The 22,755-nt window shown below is 31.6% G+C and overlaps 3 protein-coding genes across 5 annotated transcripts; all 3 read right to left on the reverse strand.

Moving 5' to 3' along the window:
* Positions 1 to 3,220: 3,220 nt before the first annotated feature.
* On the reverse strand, positions 3,221 to 8,240 carry LOC107929290 (signal peptide peptidase-like 2). The gene is made up of 14 exons (XM_016860664.2): positions 7,818 to 8,240; positions 7,236 to 7,394; positions 7,032 to 7,143; positions 6,670 to 6,789; positions 6,409 to 6,560; positions 6,113 to 6,295; positions 5,883 to 5,917; positions 5,333 to 5,489; positions 4,845 to 4,898; positions 4,566 to 4,658; positions 4,288 to 4,430; positions 3,916 to 3,986; positions 3,622 to 3,705; positions 3,221 to 3,522 (listed from the first exon to the last, which is right to left on the reverse strand). Exons 1-14 carry the CDS (start codon positions 7,962 to 7,964, stop codon positions 3,392 to 3,394), a joined length of 1,641 nt encoding a protein of 546 aa, XP_016716153.1. The 5' UTR covers positions 7,965 to 8,240; the 3' UTR covers positions 3,221 to 3,391.
* Positions 8,241 to 10,709: 2,469 nt separating this feature from the next.
* Positions 10,710 to 11,731, reverse strand: LOC107929227 (uncharacterized). The gene has a single exon (XM_016860603.2). The coding sequence runs from the start codon at positions 11,729 to 11,731 to the stop codon at positions 10,727 to 10,729; it is 1,005 nt and encodes a 334-aa protein (XP_016716092.2). The 3' UTR covers positions 10,710 to 10,726.
* A 4,731-nt stretch (positions 11,732 to 16,462) lies between these two features.
* On the reverse strand, positions 16,463 to 21,431 carry LOC107929288 (UDP-N-acetylmuramoyl-L-alanyl-D-glutamate--2,6-diaminopimelate ligase MurE homolog, chloroplastic). 3 transcript variants are annotated; one of them, XM_041090482.1, is made up of 6 exons: positions 21,042 to 21,429; positions 19,851 to 20,711; positions 19,569 to 19,685; positions 19,309 to 19,484; positions 16,863 to 17,011; positions 16,463 to 16,799 (listed from the first exon to the last, which is right to left on the reverse strand). In XM_041090482.1, the coding sequence occupies exons 1-5, from the start codon at positions 21,280 to 21,282 to the stop codon at positions 16,889 to 16,891; spliced, it is 1,518 nt and encodes a 505-aa protein (XP_040946416.1). In that variant the 5' UTR covers positions 21,283 to 21,429; the 3' UTR covers positions 16,463 to 16,799; positions 16,863 to 16,888. The 3 variants fall into 3 exon arrangements, with proteins under 3 accessions (XP_040946416.1, XP_016716150.2, XP_040946415.1); XM_016860661.2 differs by having other exon boundaries at positions 16,463 to 16,862; positions 16,926 to 17,011; positions 19,851 to 21,431; XM_041090481.1 differs by having other exon boundaries at positions 19,851 to 21,431.
* Between the last annotated feature and the right edge of the window lie 1,324 nt (positions 21,432 to 22,755).

Raw genomic sequence — 22,755 nt, forward strand, 5'->3', positions numbered from 1 at the left:
TACCAGAGAAAGCTAGAGAATATGATGCCTTTATAGATGGGATAGGGTACAAGGTAACAGTGTATTATTATTTCGGCTCAAAGCAAAAATGGGTTGTCTTTAATTTCTTTTTCTTTTCTTTTTTTAGTGTTTCTTTTTGTCTCCTTGTTTTAATTATTGTATTAATGGTATGAAAATATTCAACATGATAAAATATTTTTGTATTTATAATTTATAAGAATGTTGTGGAAAGATGTGGAGGATGTTTTAATTATTGATTTTTATGTTATAATTTGGACTATTCGAGTTGTATTTGAAAATTTTCATTTAAAAATTGCGTATAAATACATCTGTCTCAAGATTTTGATAATATAATTGTTATTATTTTATCAACTACTCAGATTATCTTCTTTAAAAATACGTATAACCTAAATCATTTAAAAACAGTAAAATAATTATTAATAACTCGTAACACGATTAAGTGGTGGAAATCCAATGATTATCCCATATCCACCTAGCAATCATAATCCAGAATAAAGGCAAATAAAAAAGCAATACTGCAAACTGGTTTGATCTGTCTGCTATCATTGTGAAGGTAGTATTTGATTGGGCGGTTAATTTGGTTACATCACCGCAATAAATAAACAATCATTTTATCTAACTGACCGCAACTTCTTTTTTTCCAATCCTTTTGGACGGTCGTGATTTGTTTGAGGAAATTGTCGTCACTTTCACAGCATTTTATCGCGGAGAAATAATATAAAATAACAGGGATAAAATTGTCATTTACGAGAGATCAGCGAAGAGAAAACGGGAAGAAAAATCAAGGAACGGAAAAGAAAATTCGGAGGGGTAGATAGAAGAAATTGTACCGTTTGGGTTACCGTTGGGGGAAACGGTGAAAGTGACAGACACGTTAGAGTACGCAACGGCAATATATTTAACATGATTCTGAATTATTTTAAAAAGGGTAAAATTAATTTTTGGATAATTTTCTCTTAGTTAATCTTTAAATTTAGTAATTAATCCTGAAATGGTCTAAATTTTTATCTAAATTAGTCTCAAATTTGGTAATTATCCCTCTAATGTACCGAGTTCAAGCCTCGATTTAAGAGCAATTATTAAATTAAGGACAAGTGTTTAGTTTAGGCTCTAATATAGAAACAATTATTAAGTTCAGAGACGAATTTAGACAAAAAAAAAGTTCAGACTCTAATACAAGAGTTATTGTTGAGTTCGAGTTTATTTTATAATTTAATATCATATATGAAACGATGTAAAACTCCTTAATATTTCTACTATTAATTGTTTATTATCAAATTCTTTATGTTTATTTTACGATTCATATTTAAAATTTATAATTATCCCACTCTCAAATTCCAACATAAATTCCCTCTTTAATTAACCATCAACAACCATATCAACTCATCATCTATATATTGGCTTTTTCCAAGACTAGAAAGGAAGGGAAGGTTCATGAATGATGATGAATAGCTTAAATAATTAATTTCGTCAAAGTTCATTCAATGCCGCAAATTGCAAGCCATGTCCCCAAAACACAGCTAAAATTTGTTCAACTAAAGACATGGTATGGATATTATTATTCTTATCTAATTTTTTTTAACAATCTCGTTATAGATTCTGATTATATCTATTCTTTTAAACGTAATAGTTACAATTACTTATTATCACTCTCCAACCCACAAATAGGAATATAATACATTTCAGCGCACTCAAATTTATATTTTCCTATATTGACAATAATACACATATCAATTAAATTAAGACTCAAACGATTACTTTAACCTTTATATTATGTATTACAATATAATCTTTCTATGTCCTATACATTATAACAAAACAAGAAAAGAGGGTCTGGAATTTGGACCACATATCACATATGCCAATGTCACGTCTTCTCATTTTAAATTTGCTTGAACTCTTTTTTCTTTGTTTACTTTATATGAAAAAAAGACCAAATTTATGATGCTAAGACAACTCATATTTCATTATAGGTTACCCTCACATCACATGCAGCCGCATTTGCCCCCACCTTCCCCTCCAAGCTTAGCCCTTTGCCAACTCAAACCATATTTTTCATATAATAAAGCAAATGTATTTCAAAATTTCAACTAGGAGCTTTCTAGTAGTTTTAGAAACCCAACCAAACCAGCTTTCCTTTTCTTTGACACTTGATATTTGATATGACCGATGTCCATTTTGGTAGCATGTGGATGCTAGTGAGACACATGTCATCCATTTATATTTTATTTTATTACATTAATTGACACTTATTATAGCGATTCAATCAAATAATTATACAGTTAATTCACATTTAAATTTAATATATCTATAAGTAAATTGATGTTTTAGTCATCTATACAATATTACAAACAAAAACAACTTCAAGAAGAATCAAGAAACTCGAGACCTTGGATCTTTGTAGCCAAATTTTGATGATTGTTTTGCGTGTCTTGAGAATTAGCCAGCACTTAAGTTTTGAGGCAATGGGAGTGTGTCTTGTGACTTCAAGTTTCTGTAGTCAGTGGTGAAGTTAAAAGGGGCAAGTAGTGATCTTTGATCCCTAAAAATGATAAATTTATCATTTAATCCCTTAAAATTTTATAAAATTACACTTTAGTCCTTTCAAAATTTATGATTCAAATCACCCCTATCTGTAGCCAAGTTTTGATTACTGTTTTGCATGTCTTGAGAATGAGTTAGTCGCTAGGTTGAAGTATGCATGTATATATTGTGTTTTGGTTTTGGGATTATTACTATTATCAAATATCAACTGAATTGGATTCCTTCCCTTTCACGAGCATGCATGACCATGCCTAATTTAATATTTATTTGAATATCTCTGGGCTTTGATATGTTTTTAAATGTCTCCTCCATTCAATAATTAATTTCAGCAGAATGCCTAATCATTGATGCATTCTTTGTTGGTCCATGATCATTCATTTTTGGAGGGCTCTTTTATATACTTCTTGAGCTGTAATGCCCTGTCCTCACCCCTTCTAGGATTTTTGGTATATTCCATATCCATTTTACACTCTATATTCAAAATTTGTTCATGATTGTCCCTAATAATGTCATCTTCAAAGTTTAAACATGTGTTCTCTCTTTAAGAGTGTAATGTGACTTTCGTTTTCATTGCTTATATTTGCAACCACGAAATAAAGTTTATTTTCTTCAAATTCAACTATGGAAATACTTGAAAGCAAAATGAAGCAGGTGGTGGGCTGAAAGATGTCAATTATTTTGGAAGCAATCTTTGAAGCTTATCAAAAGCACACCTTTTTCTTTTTTCGAATGAGACGTTTTAAATTCATAACATGCCTTGTATAGCATTAAAGGGCATTAAGATTTATGCTAAGAGTTAGTTCTCCAATATATAATTACAAGGATCTTACTTTTCATCGTTCAACTCTTCGATAGTTTGGTGTTCGAGTCGGATATGGGGACAAGGTCTTTCTGGTTCCCCACTTGTCCAGAGAATTCTTAGATCACCTCTCTTTCTTCCTAGGGTCAAAAAGGTTCCTGCAAGAACAACGAGGCGTTAACTTTACTTCTCAGCCAGTAATAACACGGTTCCAGGACCAAGGAAGAAGAAAACTGCTTTTCGTAACAAAAAATTACCAAGTGTAAAAGGGACAATGTAAAGGAGTGCTGGTTGACCATGTCCATCCATCAAATTTAGTGCAACGTACGTAACAAGAAGACCTGCCACGGGTGAGAAAGGATTAGAAAACTGTCATTTGCAAACCCCAATTAAAAAACAGCGATGGCAACAAAATGAAGAGAATTTTTGGAACTAATTTTTTCATTCATTTATCGAGAAATGAACTATGTTTTCACAGTCTATACATGAAAAAGTATCGGTCCTTTTGTTTTCTGGGACTAGCATGATTTCTTTCTTTTATCATCTCATACCTAAGCCATAAGCAATCATTGCCCAAACAAAGTAGCCAGCTCGAAGAGACTTGTTTGCCAGCCAATCATACCTGTACCCCCAACTGATTCAAGTAAGTTCTAAGCAGAATTTGAGAATTCAATGGCCAAAAATGTAAGCTTATATGATTTGAAACTTAGCAGACAATAAAAAAGGTTGTCATTTCTGTCATCACATAATCCTTGGGCAGGAAAACGATACACAAGATAATACATCAAATTGCATTTGTTAGAAGAAGCAGGAAAGGATGATTTCTTCAAAAAGGAAGGTATGAACATTAAGGGACAAGTTTGAATAACAGAGCGTTGAAAGGAATAACATATTCTGTAAGTGAAGACAGCAAAATTTCGAACCTGAGTGAAAATGCTACAAGCAATCCAGGTAAAAGGATATCACCAAATCCTATTATGCTATAACCACCCCATGGATCAAACATTCGTGGGATCTTCAGTAACATCGGAATTCCGTCCTGCCCACTTTTATCACCACGAGCAACCTATGGGATAGACACAAGCAGTCGGTGTTGCTTTCTAGCCATTCCATATTTATATATCCTTAATAGTCTAAAGACTAAAACACCCAGATTCTGATATGGCACATGAACTAAAGTTGGATGAGGTGGATTACTTACCACGATCATCACGCTTTCATGGAACAACTTCTTTGAAACAAAAACCCAGAAGATGTCATATAAGAAAGCACAACTGAGTAGAACTGTTCCCACCTGATACACAAACCAGCTAGATTATATCATAATAACAACGTATACCCGATAAATAGTAGTATTTGTCAAAACCATGCCATATTTTATTACTTTGGACATTCAAGAAAGAAAATTTTAAGCAATATAAGAGACGGTTCGTATGATTCTAAAATATAACAAGAAGAGCAAAAGGATTTGAAACGCTACCTTGAGATTAGGAACATGGACAATTTGCAGAACTGTGATTATCAATGCAATTCCCTGAAAAGAAAAAAAATTATAAAGTCAAACTCCGCAATGTAATTCTTAATGTGGTATTCTAATACATGATGAATGAGATAGTTCCATCAATGACCAGTTAACAAAAAACATGGCTTGACAGAAAACAAAAAGGATTTCCATCAAGAACCCAGAAGGAAAAAAGCTACCCATCCATTAGTTGAAACAGAAGCTTGTTCAAAATTCACTCTTTTCCATTAATGGAAAAGAAAAATGTTGCTGAAAAAGATAAGGTATAAAGACTGTATTAAGATGGGCACATTCAAATATTGAAGCACATAGATATTGCTTTAGTGTAGCAACTAGTGAAAGTCGAAAAAGTTTAGGCGAAAAAAAAGGGACATAGTAATTTACAATAAAGCAACTTAGATAATCCCAAATGTATTAGGACAGTAAACAAGATAGTACATCCTTACGAGTATATCTTGACCTATCCAAGCAAAGGAAACATTGCGGTAAACAGCCCAAACAACAGCAAACGCAATGCAGAAGGGGGAAACAGCCAATGTAAGGTATGAGACAGCTCCAAACAAAGGAATTTTAACGTATGATTCTGCAATGCGCTTGAACCACCTGTAAGAAATAAATTCACAACATTGAAAAGATGAATTAATTCCCTTAATTGATGAAGGTTATAAAACTGAAGAATGGTATTTATCTAGGATCAAAAAGGAAATTAAATTCCTAGGCATCCATGGCAACAAATGTAAGAACATATTTCTTCATATATTGCTGAAAGCTGGAACTATTATGAAAAAAAAGGGGTTTTAAATTAGATCCTTTTGTTTAACTTCTCATAATTCTTTGATGGTTATCATGTAGAGAATAAAATAACAATACATGCTAAGCAATAAATTTACAAAAATCAGTCAACAAATACCCAAAAGTTTACATGCAGCCGTGGCATGTGTTTAAATGCAAACTTCTCATAACATACTGAACTCATACTAAGAAATTCATGAATACCTTGACAATAAAGCAACCAAGCAAGTTTGAAGGCCCTGCACATAAATTAAATTCTGAGTTACATGCTACTACATTGAAATATATGGAACAATTGAGGAAAAGAACCGGTAATGTTCATAGAAACATGTTTAGTATGCAAAACTATAACATGAATTAAGAGAAGCGGCATATGCATACATGCATGTATGAATAAATAATTACTTGGAATCACACATAAAAATAAGTTGTACCTCCACACCACCTATGCAGAAAAGAACCACCAAGAGCTCCACAAACCAATATGCCATAAGTTTGTAAAGCATAATCAAGAAGCAAGATGCAAAAACAACAAATAAGACAGCTGATGTGGTGTTGATATTCAAAAGGCCACCAGAACCGACATGCCTGGTATCTGGAATTTCATCTAAAGGATCCTGCATTGACAAGCTACAATCCACAAATTAATAAGCATAATATAGCTGTAAATAAACAGATAAAACTCTAAATATGCTGGAGGGAAATACATAATAAATCAACTGCATGTGACCTTTAATAGTTTGTCATGTTCAATAACAGCTTCTCTAGCACTCCATGCAGACCAATATGAAGCACACAATATGGTACCAACCGCCATCAACCATAGAAACACTTCAGCTATGTCCACTAGAGGTCGTTTTGGAGAGTAAAGCTGTACAGACACTGCAAAAGTTCAAAGCATTTAGAAAGATATCATGTATAGGTCATGGTAGGGCAATCATATATGCAGATGACAAAATTTAATAAAACAAATATTAGAGTAGAAGGTTACCCGATGAATTACTTGTCAGCATTTTCTCTAAGCTCACACCAGCATCTTGTGGGAGCATGACAGTAGGTATGTGTATATCTAGATCAGTTTCATCAGGATCACATACCATCTTATAAAGTTCTGCACGAGAAGAAACAAGCTTGACCTTTAGCAATGCACATGTACTCCAATATCTTTCTAGGTCAAACTATTTATAGAAAAATAATTTAAGAAGTTACCATCAATCTCATACTGTTTCACGGGAACCCAAAACGGTAAACTTCAGAGTAATGACAAAGACACTCAAGTTATTTATCAACAATGCATTTGAAAACCTCGACTACTTAACACATGCATCAAGTAACTATAGGAAACATTATTACCTTTTTGGTTATTTATAATGAGGAGAGCAGAAGCATTAGCTGCCTGTGCATTATTTGCCTTGGTAGTGAATTTGCAGTGACCTCGGTCCACCATAATGACATCATTATCAAGCTAAAAACATCAAAGTTATGCATTCATACTTGCTTGTTGTGCATGATCATACATACATGTAAAAGAGTATTTCAATAGCCAAATAATCAAACCTTATTCTTCGGGTGGCTACAACAATCACGAGGGTCGGAAAGAACGAGGCGTCTTTGATTTGCATTTTTCTCCTTTGACACTATAGCAGTACCAAATCTAGCACCAACACCAACAAACTCAGCATCCTCTATGCCATTAACCCAAGTTTGAACTTTGACCTAAAAAAGTCATGATTAATTGACAATTAAACTCAACAAGATGCAATGGAGAGTCCTAAAACAAAATGACAGAAAGGGCAGGTAATCCTATATGTTATCACCATGAATCATCAAGTAAGTAGCCATTATTATTTATCACAATTCCTTACTCAAAAAATGAAAATTTTATAAACTAAACCACTTATATAAGCAGTAACTATCTATCTAGATATACAATATACCACTCAACAAATTTATCAAACTGAAGCCAGTCTAGACAAATTTGAGTCTTCAATAAACTAAATTAGTTCTAAAGAAACAAGATTTAAGAGTTTACTACTACCAAACTCAATTAAAAAGGAATAAAAAAACAAGAATTTAAGCAAAACCCAATTGAGAAAATCAAGAAACAGGATTGGGTAAAATACAAAGAAGGATGCTTACAAGAACGAAGTCGTTCTCACAACCAGGCTTCTTGGGAGCTGAATCATCGTCGTGTACTATATCACCGGCGGTGACGGAACATGGGTGACAGACAAGTGAAATTAGAGCTGATACTAAGATTACTTTGCAAAGACTTTGCAAATCCATTAATGGGGGAGTTCAATCTTCTTCTTCTTCTTCTTCTTCCTACTAATTCTACTTGTTATCATTCAACTTCAAGGGGACCCTTTTGAAAGTTCCCTTTATTTCTGTGCATCACTTAAATGTTTGGGCTTTGTTCCATAAAAATTTAAGAAAAATAAATAAAATAATGAAACAAATGCCATAAGCAAGGCAACTGTCAAAGCCTCAAAGCCAAATGGTCCACCTAACTGAAAGCTTGTGAAAACATACCCGACGTCGTTCTTCGTTTATTAGCTAATTGGCACAATTTGCAACCTACAGACAATTTAATATTAATATTTTATTTTTATTTTTATCAAACTTATATTAACATCTTTATCCTTACCACAAGTTTATCAAACACTAATTCAATTAAAATTTATTAAAAATATTATTTTATATACAAAATAAATTATTTATTACAAGGTTGTTTTTGTATTTTTATAATTTTATATGAAATCAATAAAATTCAATCATAATGATATTTAAAATTTTAAACTCGGTTAAATTTAACGGTCAAAATCTCAATTTTTTTATAAAATTTAAAATATATTTATTAACTCATAATCTAATAACCCACTTAAATAAAAGCAAAAATTTTTATGACATAAAAAATGATAATGAAATTATAAACAAGATATAATTTATTTTAATTAGTGACTTTTAGTTATTTTAATTAAATATTTTGTATAAAAATATTTAAAAAATATCATTATAATAATATTGATTTTTTTTAAAAATAATTTTTTAAATTATTTTTCAATATAGTTGATATTTAATTAACTTGTGACGTTAATTTAATTAATATTTAATTAATTCCTCACATCAATTTAATCAATTATTTAAGGTTGACTGAATCTTAACTCACACGACATAGGTGGGAGCATACTTTTCACCTCTTGTTTAAGGGTAGGAAGGAGTTATGAAAAAAATATATAATATTTAAGGAAAAACTACACTTGTAGCCAACGAACTATTAGTATTTCTTTTATCACTTAACTATGAAAAATTACAAAATGGTCACTAAACTATTCAATTTTGTCTTTTTTTATCACCGACTAATTAATATAAAAATGGAAACACCCAAAAATTTAATATAGTTAGGGGATCAAAAGGACAAAATTAAATAGTTGAAAGACCATTTTATAATTTTTTATAATTAAATAATATAAAAATTAATATGATTTACCTAAAATTTAAAGTCTTCCATTGTAATCACCTGCCTTAGTCCAACCTTTTTTTTAAAAAAAATAAAGTAGTGAGTAATTGGGTGTCTTTTAGTATTTTGTGGTCTCACCTTACATCATGAGTGTTTCTTGCACATTTTGCCCATTTCTCAAATTGCATATCAAACAAGGAAATTTGCCTATATTTTGTAAAGGAGTCATTTATCTTTTCATTTTCTACTAAAAACTTTTCTTAAATGTCTTTTTAAAAAATTATTTTTAATGTTATTTCGGCAAAAAAGAAAAAAATTAAAATATACTGTCAATTAGACCTATTCATGGATTGGGTTACTCGCCTAGGCCCAAAGGTCTGTCAAAATTTGAGTGGATTTGAGCAAAAATATTAGTCCGAAAAATAAAATTGGGCAAAAAAATTAGGCCCGTTTAAAATATGGGTTGGGCACGACCCGACCCATTTTAAGTTTATAATATTTTAGATTATGTTATTTTTATATATTATGTAATTTAGAACACGTTAAAAAAATAAACATATACTAAATATATAATACTACTCTAATGTAAATATTAAAATAATATTAAGATGACTATATAAAAATTTTCAATAAATAAAAAATGTATACAATTACTAAATATTAAAATAATATAATATAATTTTCTTAATTTTAAAAAATAATATGGGCGGGCTTAAAATGGGCTTGGTTAATATTTTGTAAATATTGGCAAGTTTGGGCAAAATTTTAAGCTCAGATTTGGGGTCAGGCCGAACTTGAACAAGCATAAAGTATATTAATATCGTGCTTAGACCCGCTCCAACCCATGAGTACCTCTACGGTCAATCCTTATGCTTTAAAATTTTTAAAATTTAGTCCTGATAGTTAAAAAAAGTTAAAATCATATCCTCTTGTCTTTTTTTATTTAAAAATCTTACTTCAATCATTAATATCGTTATTATTTTTCAGCAAAATTTGTCAATTTATCATATTAATTAAACTGTCCTCATATAAACACATCAAATTGATCAATTCTGACAGAAAATATTAATGATGTTAATAATTAAACTACCATTTTAAAATACCAACAATATATTTTGAACAAACAAATTTAATAAATGGTTATTTTCTTCCTTTTAATCTTCTCACGAATAGTACCCATCGGAGATTTGAGCATATAAAGTTTGGTGAATGTATTTAAGAAATCCCTCTATTATAGGAATTGTATTAAATTAATCTCTTTAATCTTAAATGGATCAATTTAATCCCTTTACTATTAAAAAGAATTAATAAGGTTAAATTGGAATATAATTAACATTTATTGTTTTAAAAAATTGACATGAATTTTTTTCATTTACAGTTCAACTCTAAACAACTGTAAATATTAAATCTGTTAAAATTATTCATTATTCATTCTATCTTTTATTATTATTGAAAATTAAGGATTTGCCATTGACGTCCAATTACAAAGTACCATTTCAAGAATCTAACCAAATTGAACTATTTTAATGGAATACTTTTTTTATGGAAAAAAAGAAAAGACCAGAAAATCAATGTTGTTGCTGTTGAGCTATTGTCTGAAAAGATTACCATCTTTGATGTTTTGCATCTGATATGACATGAAGCAATGGTGATTGTTTGATGCAATAAGCTGTGATAAATTATAGCTTCCTCCTCCATTATTCATCATCAAACTCACTGCTTTCCCATTATCCTTTGTAACACACTGTGGATTCATGCTTGAACCAACAACATCAATGGCTTGATGAAATGGGACTCCAAATCCACTTCCAATACTTGAACTTGAGGGACTAGTTTGATTAATGGAACCCATATTTTTGGACCCCATTAATGCTTGAAATGATCCTTGATTAGGTGACATGTAGTTATAGAGTGAAGAAGCATCAAGCCCTTGATTTGTAACAATGGGCTCAGTTGGTTGACCTGAAAGACTATGTAGGAAATTCCGAGCAACCGATGATCCAAACTTGTCTCCGTTAGTACCGATCATTTTGCCTTGACCTTCGGCTACTTGATGACGGCAATTGTTACGATCAACCGCCTTTTTGCCCTTCGTAGTGCCTTTTTGAGCTTCTATTGCCAATATAAAACTCTTATGACCTTGCAACTCGTTTACTTGTCCGGACTCGACTCGATCTCTCGATAAGTTCATACGGTGTTGGACTTGGATACTTTTCTCTATGTTATTCGGATGTTTTTCGTGTTGATCTTCCACTTTCTTAGCCTTTTTCATTCCTCCGTGACCCCGTTTTCGTTTCTTCGGTTCGGGACGAGTATAATCCGATATCAATTTCTTCATTTCCTCCAACATCCATTTCAATAAATCTTGTTTTGTAACTTTAAGATCCTTCAATAAAGATTCCATCAAGTTTTTAAGTTCATCCAATGGATCAGCAACATGATCACTTGTTTCATTCCTATTTAAATCAACTCCTTCCCTGGTTTTACATCTCTTGGCATTCCCAATCGATTTCATATTGTCAAACGAAGAATCGAGGCCGTCACCTTCATTCCTCCGTAACTCCCACCTTTGTTGAAATCCCAATTCTCCCATTGATGCTTATCAAGAAGATCCAAAAAAAAATTAATCAAATGAACTTTTACAAAATGGTCCACAATCAATACAAAGAAGAGATGAAACCTAGAATTTAAAACAAATAGAACGTATAATTAGAAGGTAATTAAAGCAAAATAGTTGGCTTTTTTTTGTTGTCTTTTGATATGTTATGAATTACAAGATTTGCTTCCCTATATAGTCCCATTAATTCCATTTTACAGTTTTTTGTGTGAAATAAATGGATAATTCATACCCATGATTTCACTTAACTGCCAAGTATGTAAGGATTTTTCCCTTAACAAGAAAATTTTGCTTTGGTTACCTTCTAAAGTCCTTTTGGATGGGCAGTACATTTACCCGCGGTTAGTATATCTTATAATTTGAATTTCATTTTTGTCGAGATTAGATTGAGTTGATTAAAGAATATCTTGTAGATCTCGTTATCTAATCTTATCTTTATTAGAATATTTGTAGTCTTTTTTAGAAGACTATTTTGGTGGGAATTTGATTGTAATTGATATATATATATTAGCAAACAAACCTACCTTCTTCTTTTTTTAAAGATAATAACAATTACACATTAACCATAGTACCCTAAGCTAGAGGAAGAATTCGCTCTTCCTAATTGATCCGCTACCACTAAAGGTACATCCTGAAAAACATGTGGACCAATAGGAAATTGCTTCATCAATCCAGCAATGTGCAATCGTATTAGCCTCACTTGAGACATATTGGATCACTACCCTCCATTGTCTTCGACACAGTTCAATAATTCTTATAGCTAAATCCCTATTCAGTTGGCCTTGAAAACTACTATGAATGGATTCAAAAGCAAGAACACAATTCGTTTCTACGATGACATTTTTTCATTTTGCCTTTTATGCCCACAACTCAGCTTGCTCAACATTACTTCTCCCAATGTTTCTTTCGATTCCCAAAGCCATTTACTGCATTCATCTCTAGCCACAGCCGCCGAAGATGCTAGCCCCAAATAAGGATTACGTGCCCCATCTGTATTCAATTTAATCAATCTACTTTAAGCTTGTTTAGTTAGATGATACAAGAGTTAGCACTTATATTTTGTTCAGTAAGAAATTTGTTTGAAAGTGCATTTTTGTTAGACCAAGCATCGATGGTTAGAGAAATCTCAAGGACAATCAAAAATAAAAAATCCTAACAAATAAGATCATATAAACACAAATTAAGAATTTTTTTTTTTTTGTAAATAAAGCACAAATGGAGTGATAAATTGTTGTTTGTTGGCATCATACACTAGGTTTCAAGTCATATGTCACTCATTCCCTTTTCCTAAATTTGTATTGGAAAAATAAACTTTAAAGATCAAGTTTTTAATTTTTTGTTACATTTAATGCAATAATTTTATTAAATTTAGTAAAACATAATACATTTGTTATATTTATATATCATGCTAACCCATGCTAGATTAACACTTTTTAGAGGAGATTTTCTCTTTCTTACATGTCAAGAAAGAAGAATTTTTTTTTTGTAGACTTTAGTAGAACTAGGAGTTAGTTCTAACACTTGGCTTCTTTTTTGTAGTTAAAATCCTCGCAAAACGAGTGAGTCTTTTAATAAATATTGCAGGTTTTCCCTTGATCATATCCTTCTTGCTAAATTTTAAATGAGGAGGTGAAAGTGGTCCAGAAGTTTTGAAGAAAGCTCCATTCATGAACAAGTCTCCTTCTAATCCTCATACCCAATACCTCAATTCTAACTCTAGTGCATAGCTTTTATTGGTTATCTACAAAAATTGTAACAAAAAAGAGCAAATTAATGGTACAACCAAAAGATACATTTCTAGTTGGATCATGTTTATTGCAATTACAAAATTAAAGAAAGCTATCAATTCTTTAATTATATTTTTTTATTTACCTCTTTGGCTAAAGGGTCATCCGAAGGAATGAACTTATTTCCTTGGCTAATAATGGTAGGATACGTGCTACCACCAATGACATATATTTTTCAATAAGTAGAGTCATTGTTGACGACATGAAAGAATCCCCATTGACATCTAGGCATTCTTTGTACCAATTCCTTGCCAAAATGATTGAAGGCAACTGTGACTTGCAAGTATTGATCTTTAGCATAAATGTCACTTGCACCCAATAAGACCACTTGAAAGAAAATTCCAAAAATGTTTAGTTGAAATTGGGTGACAAAATGTGTAGGTTTTTCAATATTTTAAGGTAAAACTTACCTTATTGTGATGGGTGAAATGATAGTTTGATATGGTGATGGCAGTGGAATCTTGTATTGCATCAATAAGTCCATCTTGACACACAGACATTGAAATATAATCAAGCCAAATATTTAACAATCTAAAGATAGAAATCTCATCTCCATCACCAACCATTCGATAACCATAGTGATCTTCAAAGTTTCTAATTAAGCCACTTTGGCTTTCAACGATGTGATGAACATGAATGTTGTGAATTATGACATTCTACAAAAATTGAAGTGTAATGCCATCTCCATGTGCTATTTGAACATTAGCTCTATGACCATTAATTGTCTTGTGGCTTTGAACTAATAGCTCTTGTGATAATTTTTATGTTCATATTATGAGAAAAAATTATCCATAATGGCCTTTTCTAGATCACAACATGACGTAAAGTTCCTTGTTTAGGGTTTAAGACATCATCATTAGTATTATATGTCACCAAATAGTACTCGTCTTTATTTCCACCAAAATTTTTGTAACCAAAACCAAACACACATTTCGCTACTCTTTTGCAATTCTTGGCCCAACTCTTCTTGTATTGCCAACACCTATCAATTGGATTAGTAGCCAAGAATGGACCAGTGTACTTTTTATGTTTACGCCTCGAGTATCTTTTTGTATTATTGGTAATAACATCCTTAAATTCTATGAATTGGTTGGTACTAGTTTTAATGAGAGCCCTGCAACAAATTGTCCAAAATAATATATAATGCCCCTATTTAACATTTCTTTAAGAAAAGAATTAAGATCTTGTTAATAGTTGGTAATGTGACTAATTGACATATTTATTGTGCTTAATTTTGATAACTTCTTAAATGAGGCGCTACTAATTCTTGGGTGCAAAAGCAAACCCGAAAAGTCAAAAAGAGTAGGAAATTGGGCTGCCGTGAAAGTTCTGAGCCAAAGAATACAGTTGATAGACAAGAATTTTTATATATTAAAGAGTTTAAGTATGATTAAACTTTTAGATTTTTAATATATATTTATATAATGGTTTAATTAGGTAAATATGTCGATTTTAGAACGAAATGAGAGTTTTAGGCATTTTTTAAAAAATTTAGAGAAATAGGCCCTTTTTAGGGAGAGAAATCAAAAACGTGTCCTGGGAAAAATGCTTTCTGAAAAATGTTTTCTACAAAAACGCGTTTTTTTTAACATATCAGCTCATCTAGTTAGATTGTCAAATAACAATGATTTCATTCTTAAGTCCCAAGTTTAATTCTTCTTTTAAGCACATTTGTATTTTTTATTTCATGTTGTTTCAATTTTTTATTTTTAATTAATTTTTTAATTAATAAATATATTATTTCTAAATTTTTTATTTTTAATTCATCTTTTTAATTAATAACTATTTTATATATAAAAATAAAATAATAAATATGTAATTATATAATAAAAACATATATTTTATATATAACATTATGTTAAAATATTTTTAATTAATAACTCCTTCATTTATATAAATAAATTAATAATTATATAATTATAAAATAAAAATATATATTCTTTTTATATTTATCATTATGTTTAATATATTTTATTTCTTAAAAACATCAACTAATTTCTCTTAATATATATATTTTTTATAGATAATTTTTACACATGAAATATTTATGTTTTAAAAAGGTTAGATGTAGGGAGGAGGAATCGTTAGATGACAGCGGTGGAGATGTGGTCGTTGACTCCTCAGAAGGGGAGTACATCTCGTTCAAGGAGACATTGATGAATTCATTTGGAGGTAAATAGGTAATACAAACACCCAACCCAAGGCTGTGAAGTAAGATGTTGATATTGAGATTCTAAAAGGTAATTTGATGTCGTTTTTTCACTTAATATCTCTTTCAGAGCAATTATTTTTGTTTAGAATAGTTGTTATTTAAAATAATTGTTGCTCAAGAATAACTATGTTTAAAACTGAATTTTAGTTAGAACAACTGACATTCAATGTAGCTGTTATCAGAAAGCAATTCTTGTTAAGAACGATTAAAGTTTGAAACAATTCTTGCTTCAAATAATGATGTTTCAGAAATAGCTATATTTAGAACCATCATTGTTTGAAACAACTTGTATTTAAAACGATTTTGTTTTTTTGAAAGAGTAGAACATTGGTAACTAAAGCATTTCATACTAGTCAACTCCAATTCAGTATATTGGGTAAATGACTCATAGATGATGTAGCTTGAGTTAGAGATAGTGGAATCATAACTTGTATTAGAAGTTAAATGATATTACTTCACCAAAGTAGAACAAGTGGAAGTAACCCTAGAATATGTCAGGGAGTTTTTTGAGCTATTTTCACTCTTGGAATAATCCGAAGAGTTTAACTTGGTGAATCAGATATGAAGATAATTAAAAAACTTTCCTCTTAATGTTTTCTTGTAACATTGAGTGTTTCTCCCTTTTAGAAACCTAGTGAATTCTTATTCACTATTCATCATCACCTACAAATTCATTTTATAATAAGAAAATCATTAATGCCTTCATGATTGAAAAATATAAGTTATTATTCTTATTAATTGCTAGCTTTGTAACTCTTATTCTTGAAATACTATAAATATGAGTTTTTCATAACTGGTAAAAAGATTTTTGGCACGTTCTAAGTCTTAAAGTTATCCTTAAAATTCTCTCAACTTAATTTTTTTGTTCAACCTTATTATCAGCCACATTTCCCTTTCTTCACCATACTAACCACCAACTATCGCTACGTTTAGTGTTACCAAATTTACTTCAGTCTTCCTCTTCGCTTTCTTCCGATGCCTCCCATTTACTTGGTTGCAATGCTTCCTCTCTCTCCACCAAAGAACCCTCTACACAAAGATGAACCTACCGCCATCTGAATTCACAAGTGTTTATCCGGCTTGGCGAAGTACATTAACATATTTCAACCTACCGCCATCTGAATTCACAAGTGTTTATCCGGCTTGGCGAAGTACATTAACATATTTCAACGCATCTCGGCATTCCTCACGATCATCAAAAAACTCTTTTTTGTCACCTTGAATTAGATATGTTTCATGGCCTTTACCAGCAATCACCTGCAACCGATAGTGGATCAAATTAGCAAATACGCATAGCACATAATTATGAGCTAAATTAAGCTAACTGCAAGATGCATCAGAAAGATTGTTTTGTATGTAATTGGTAATCCAAAGATATAGCCCTTAGTCAATGGGATCATAGTGAGCAAGTGATTGATTTTAGTACAATGTTGTCTAAAGTAGAGATAGCTCGTTTCGGTTATCAGAGAAACATTAATTCTCAAGTAAAGATAAAGATATATTAGTTTGCATTGACAACACATTGAACTAAACCTAACATATATTAATCTTAAAATCGTTTAAAGATTAATTCACTTGTAAAGTTCATTGTGCATTCACTTTAATCCTCAGTAAATAACTACATGTGTTTGACAATATACTTTGATGCATTGGTAACTAAAGCATTTCATACTAGTCAACTCCAATTCAGTATATTGGGTAAATGACTTATAGATGATGTAGCTTGACTTAGAGATAGTGGAATCATAACTTGCATTAGAAGTTAAATGTATTCTCTAAATGACATTGTATGATTTATGAATTGGGAAATCAATTATGATACTTTTAGTGATTTAACTCCACGACTAATAACAATATAATTAATAGACGAAGAGGAACTTAATTACATGTTATCATATATGAACAATTGATCCATCACTAGCTTACTAACTCTTTAAGGGAATATCATGTTAAATTATGAAATAAGCACCTAGATTGAAATAATCAAGAATCCACCTCTTACCAACTTAAGAGTAGAGTACTGCCAAAATGATCTCAACATCACTTTGAAGATTCAACATCAATAACATTTGCATGATTATTTTGCTGCTCCTATGGTTCTAAATTATCTTTATTCTTTGGAAATCTTCTTTATGTGCCCAAACATCTTCCAATAATAACACTATATTTTTTCTTGAACTGCGATCTAGAATAACTTTTGCTTGAATTTCCACCTATTGACTTAAATCTCCCTCAAGCAACCTAACCTTCACCTTGATGATTTTCACCAGCATTACTAGCGAGTTTCTTTCTTAACTCACTAGAACCTCATATCACCTCCTCAAGAGAAATAGCATAATGACTGTACAACATAATATCAACAAAATTCTCATATTTTGAAGATAAAAAAACACAAAACAATCAATTTTTTATCCTAATCATCAATTTTAATATCAATATTGTTAAGATCCATGATATAGAATTAAAGGTGTCAAGGTACAGTGAAATAGGCGTACCTTCCTCCATTTTCAGGGTGTAATGTCGCTACTTAAAGTAGAGTTGGTTCATCAATAACTTCATACTGTACTTACTCTTTAATAGGAGCCACAAATTGGACATGGTGGTTTCTTTGGCTACCTTTTGTACATCACCCAGACTTAACAAAATAGCACATATTTTTAATAGCTACAGTGAAATATGCTTTTTTCAGTATCTCATATTTTTATTATCTCTAACGGACAATGCCTTAAGCAATTCTTGTTGAATCAGCATCAGTCGCATCTTAAGTGATAATAAAAGTAACAAAAGAAATATCATAAGCACAACCACTTTGCAAATACCATAAAAGCAATCAAAACAAAGCTCTAATGCCAATGGATCGACGAAAGCATGTTAATATGACCACAAATAAATTTATCAAGAAAAAATAAGACACGACAAGAAATATCATGCAAGTAACCTACATCTACAAGTAGAGGCAATAATAAATTTCACATAAATAAAAGGAAATATGACCATAAATAAAAGGAAACACGTGATTCAACTAACTTAAAACCTACATCTACAAGTAGAGGCAATCATAAATTTCACTATAACAACAAAGTGAAGATTAAAAATGTTTTGACACTCAAAATACAACCCGAAAAGCTTACAACTCACACTTGAAAAATAGGCTTAGATATGTGGAAGATATTTCAAGATTAATTTTTAAGTTACGAATATGGATATATAATTATTTGATATTCTGGTGGTGTAGTTTTTTACCTCCACAAGTGAGGTTAAGAAACCATCATTTGTACTAAAATACTCCACCAATATATCAAATCATAATTCTATTAGTATTGTTATATTAAATGTAATAGTTGATTTATTATTATTATTTTGGAACATATCTATTTATCTTTTAATTTCTTAATTTCTTTTTCAAAATTTTCATTATACTTTAATTTTTTTAAAAATTCCTTCTAGCGTGTTACTAGTGTTATATAGAGAGAGAGGTAATGCGCAACTCTTTTGTGACGAGGACTGCAGTTATACAAGGTCAGAAAAGAAAATCCAAGCTTCAGAAAACTTACAATCATATCGCCTTCTTTGCCCATTGCGACAGCACTACGTATAGCCACTCGCCTTGCACTATGCACAAAAAGTTGATGACCATTTGGCAGAGGTGGATAGTAATCATTTTCTTCATATTTCAAATAATCCTGCATGGTCCGTCCTACACCGGCTAACATGTCATCCAAGATGTCCACTGATTAAAGAAGGAAACATGCAAGTAATTAGCCTCAATGTTTCTCGATAACTCATGATGATTTTACTGTTTTCTTATACTTACATGGATCTTCACTCCTCGGATTATCAGATGTAAGAATCGTCACTTCACTTTTATCTGTTGATATTTTGGCCATCGTTGGTCTTTTCCACTGGTCCCTATCCCCTCCACAACCAAGAACTTTCTCCCAAATAACATAATTAGTTAGAAATTAACGGAAAAAACCAAAAAAAAAAAAAAAAGATAATCACTTTTATCTGTTCGGGTCAATTTCGTATTTGGGTCAATCAGTGATTTTCGTTTGAAGCAGAAGTTAAAAGGAAAACACAAAAGTGAGAAGCCTACCAGTAATAATCCTCTTTGGTGCAAGCTCCCTTACAAAATCAAGCAGTCTATAAACAGCATCAGGAGTGTGAGCATAGTCCACAATTACCCCAAATGCCTGCCCTTCATCTATTACTTCACACCTGCCAGGAACAGCATCAACCTTTTCGATCCCTCTACCAATGTCCTCCAACGAATCTGCCCCTACTGCAATCCCAACAGCCACAGCTGCAAGAATATTATATATATTATGCCTTCCAAGCAAACCTGATGAAATCTTCAATACCCCACGTGGTGTATTAACCAAGACCTGAGTCTCAAACAAGGACAACTCGAATTCCAAGGGATGAACATCAGCATTCTTGTTATCCATTGCGAAGGTCACCAAAGGAACGTCAGGGTTGCCTTGGGCAATAAAAAAATGTGCATTTGGATCATCAATGTTAACAACTTTCCTATGCCTCTCAGGATCCACCATCATTTGGAACAATTTTGCTTTAGCTTTCCTATACTCTTCCTCAGTCACATGAAAATCTAAATGATCCCTAGTCAAATTGGTAAACACAGCTACATTGAAATCAACCATATTACACCTCCTTACAGCTAGTCCTTGAGAAGAAACCTCCATAACAAGTGCTTCTGACCCATTATGCAACATCTTAGCCATCAAATTCTGAACTAAAACAGCATCTGGGGTCGTATATGATGATTCCAACTTATTGTCCCCATATACATAATAAGCAACCGTGCCTAGCAACCCAATTCGAAGACCCATAGCTTCATACATGCCTTTTATCAAATAAGACGTCGTTGTTTTACCATTGGTCCCAGTGATCCCAATAACAGCCATATTCTTCGATGGGTACCTGTAAAAAGAAGCAGCTAGCAAAGGCAAAACCAAATTAGTATCTTCAACAATGACCAATGCCTTGCATCTCAAGGTATATCCAATGTTAATCTCTTTACTTGCTATAACAGCAACAGCTCCTCTCTTATCAACTTCATTTATATACAAATGCCCATCAGTTCTCGACCCAATACAACAAACAAACAAATCCCCAGCACTAACCACCGTAGAATCATGCTGTATCCCTGTTATTTGAACCCCTAAATCACCATAAACCGACAGCGGCACTACTTTACTATCATCTAAAAGCTCATCTAAACTCATTTTGAACTTGGGTTCCACAATTCTAACTTCATTAATCTTACCATTACTCTCTTCTAAATCTGACTCGTTCTTTCTAAAATCTTCTTCTTGGACTTTGCTATCACGGGCGGCTTGGCAGTGAATTTGCTGGAACTTTTCCACGCCGATCGCCGGAAGCCGGCGAAAAGGTTCACCAAGAAGATGGCGGCGGTGGTGGTGGGGGTGACGCGTTTTTAGAGAGGATTGGTTGTAGTGAGGAGAAAGAAGGGTGGGGGGAGAGAGAAGGGTGAAACTGAAAGCCATTGCAAGAGCTTCAGTACTTGGAGTTGCAGTGAGGTTTTAATGAAGACAGATCAGGGTGGTGGTTGTTGAATGCTTATGTTTCTTTAGTGAAAATGTGGAGGGGACAAGGGGTGGACAGAGGTCTTCAATTCAATGGCATCGACACTCAGCGAACAGTGGGATTTTTATATATAGTGAGAGTTATAAGTAAACTATAACGGTGTAAATTCTCCTTTCCCCGCTCCACTATTTCAAAGTTATTATTTAAATTGTTAAATTATTTAAAAAAAATTTAAGTTATTAGTCTACTACATGTTTTATTTTTAAAATTTCGCAAGTTTTAAGTATAATACAATGAATTAGTACCCATTTATCAGTAGAAAAATATATTTTAGATCTAAATCGATTTAACGGTCAGTATCAGAAATCAAATAAAAAAACTGTTTAAATTTTGATTTGCAGATATTTACACATGATTTAATGACTAATGGTAGAGTTTACTTAGCTTTTTTATTAAAACAACCTTAAAATTTTAATAAATTATGAAAATCACTCACTTCCTTGATTATATACGTAAATGACTTGAAATAAATAACAAAAGTTGGTAGAGCCAAAGAGATTGGCGCCACCAACATGCCATATCAATCATGAGGATTAAAAAATCAAATTTTTTGATGGATCCATAGAGAATGACGCTACATATATAAATATTAGGGAAATACTTGTATTTCTCTATAATTGAGGGGCCAAAAAATAAATAATGGTGGTGGAGCCATTCTAAATGGTGCTACCACTCTATGTTAGGCTTAAATTTTTTTTAGGTTTTTTAAATTTAAAAAATATATTATTTTATTTGGTAAAGTCATCCTAAATGACGTCACTAGTTTAATTTATTACCAATTTTTTTAAAATGGTTTTTAATTTAATATTAAAAAATGGTAATAGATTACGCTGGTGGCACCATTTAGAATGGTTCCACCACCATTGTTTATTTTTTGGCCCTCCAAGTATTAAAAAATATCAATATTTGGTTGACATGACATGTTGGTGGCGTCAATCTCTTTGACTCCACCAACTTTTACTATTTATTTAAAGTCATTTAGGTAAATAATCAATAAAGTAAGTCATTTTCATAATTTATTAAAACTTTAAAGTCATTTTAATAAAAAAAAGTCAATTTTCTCTAAATAATAATTATTTACTTTTCAAAAATATTATTAGAAGAAAAGTCTTGAAAATTAACCTGCAATAATTAGAATGCCAACTAAAAGCAAATTAAAGCTAATGAAGAGAAAAAAGCAAAGTTGTTATGTTTTAATTCAATTAGTATGAGTATTATTATCAATATAATAGGACATAGATTTGAGTACGCTAAAACGCATTATCCTTCTATTTATGAGTTAGAGGGGGACTACGGATAACTCTAGACATTGTGTAAAAAATAAGATCTTTTCAAAATAAATAAATAAAACTCTCTCCTTATTTGATCTTATT

Source organism: Gossypium hirsutum, chromosome D03, assembly GCF_007990345.1.
Source record: "Gossypium hirsutum isolate 1008001.06 chromosome D03, Gossypium_hirsutum_v2.1, whole genome shotgun sequence".
Taxonomy (NCBI): Eukaryota; Viridiplantae; Streptophyta; class Magnoliopsida; order Malvales; family Malvaceae; genus Gossypium; species Gossypium hirsutum.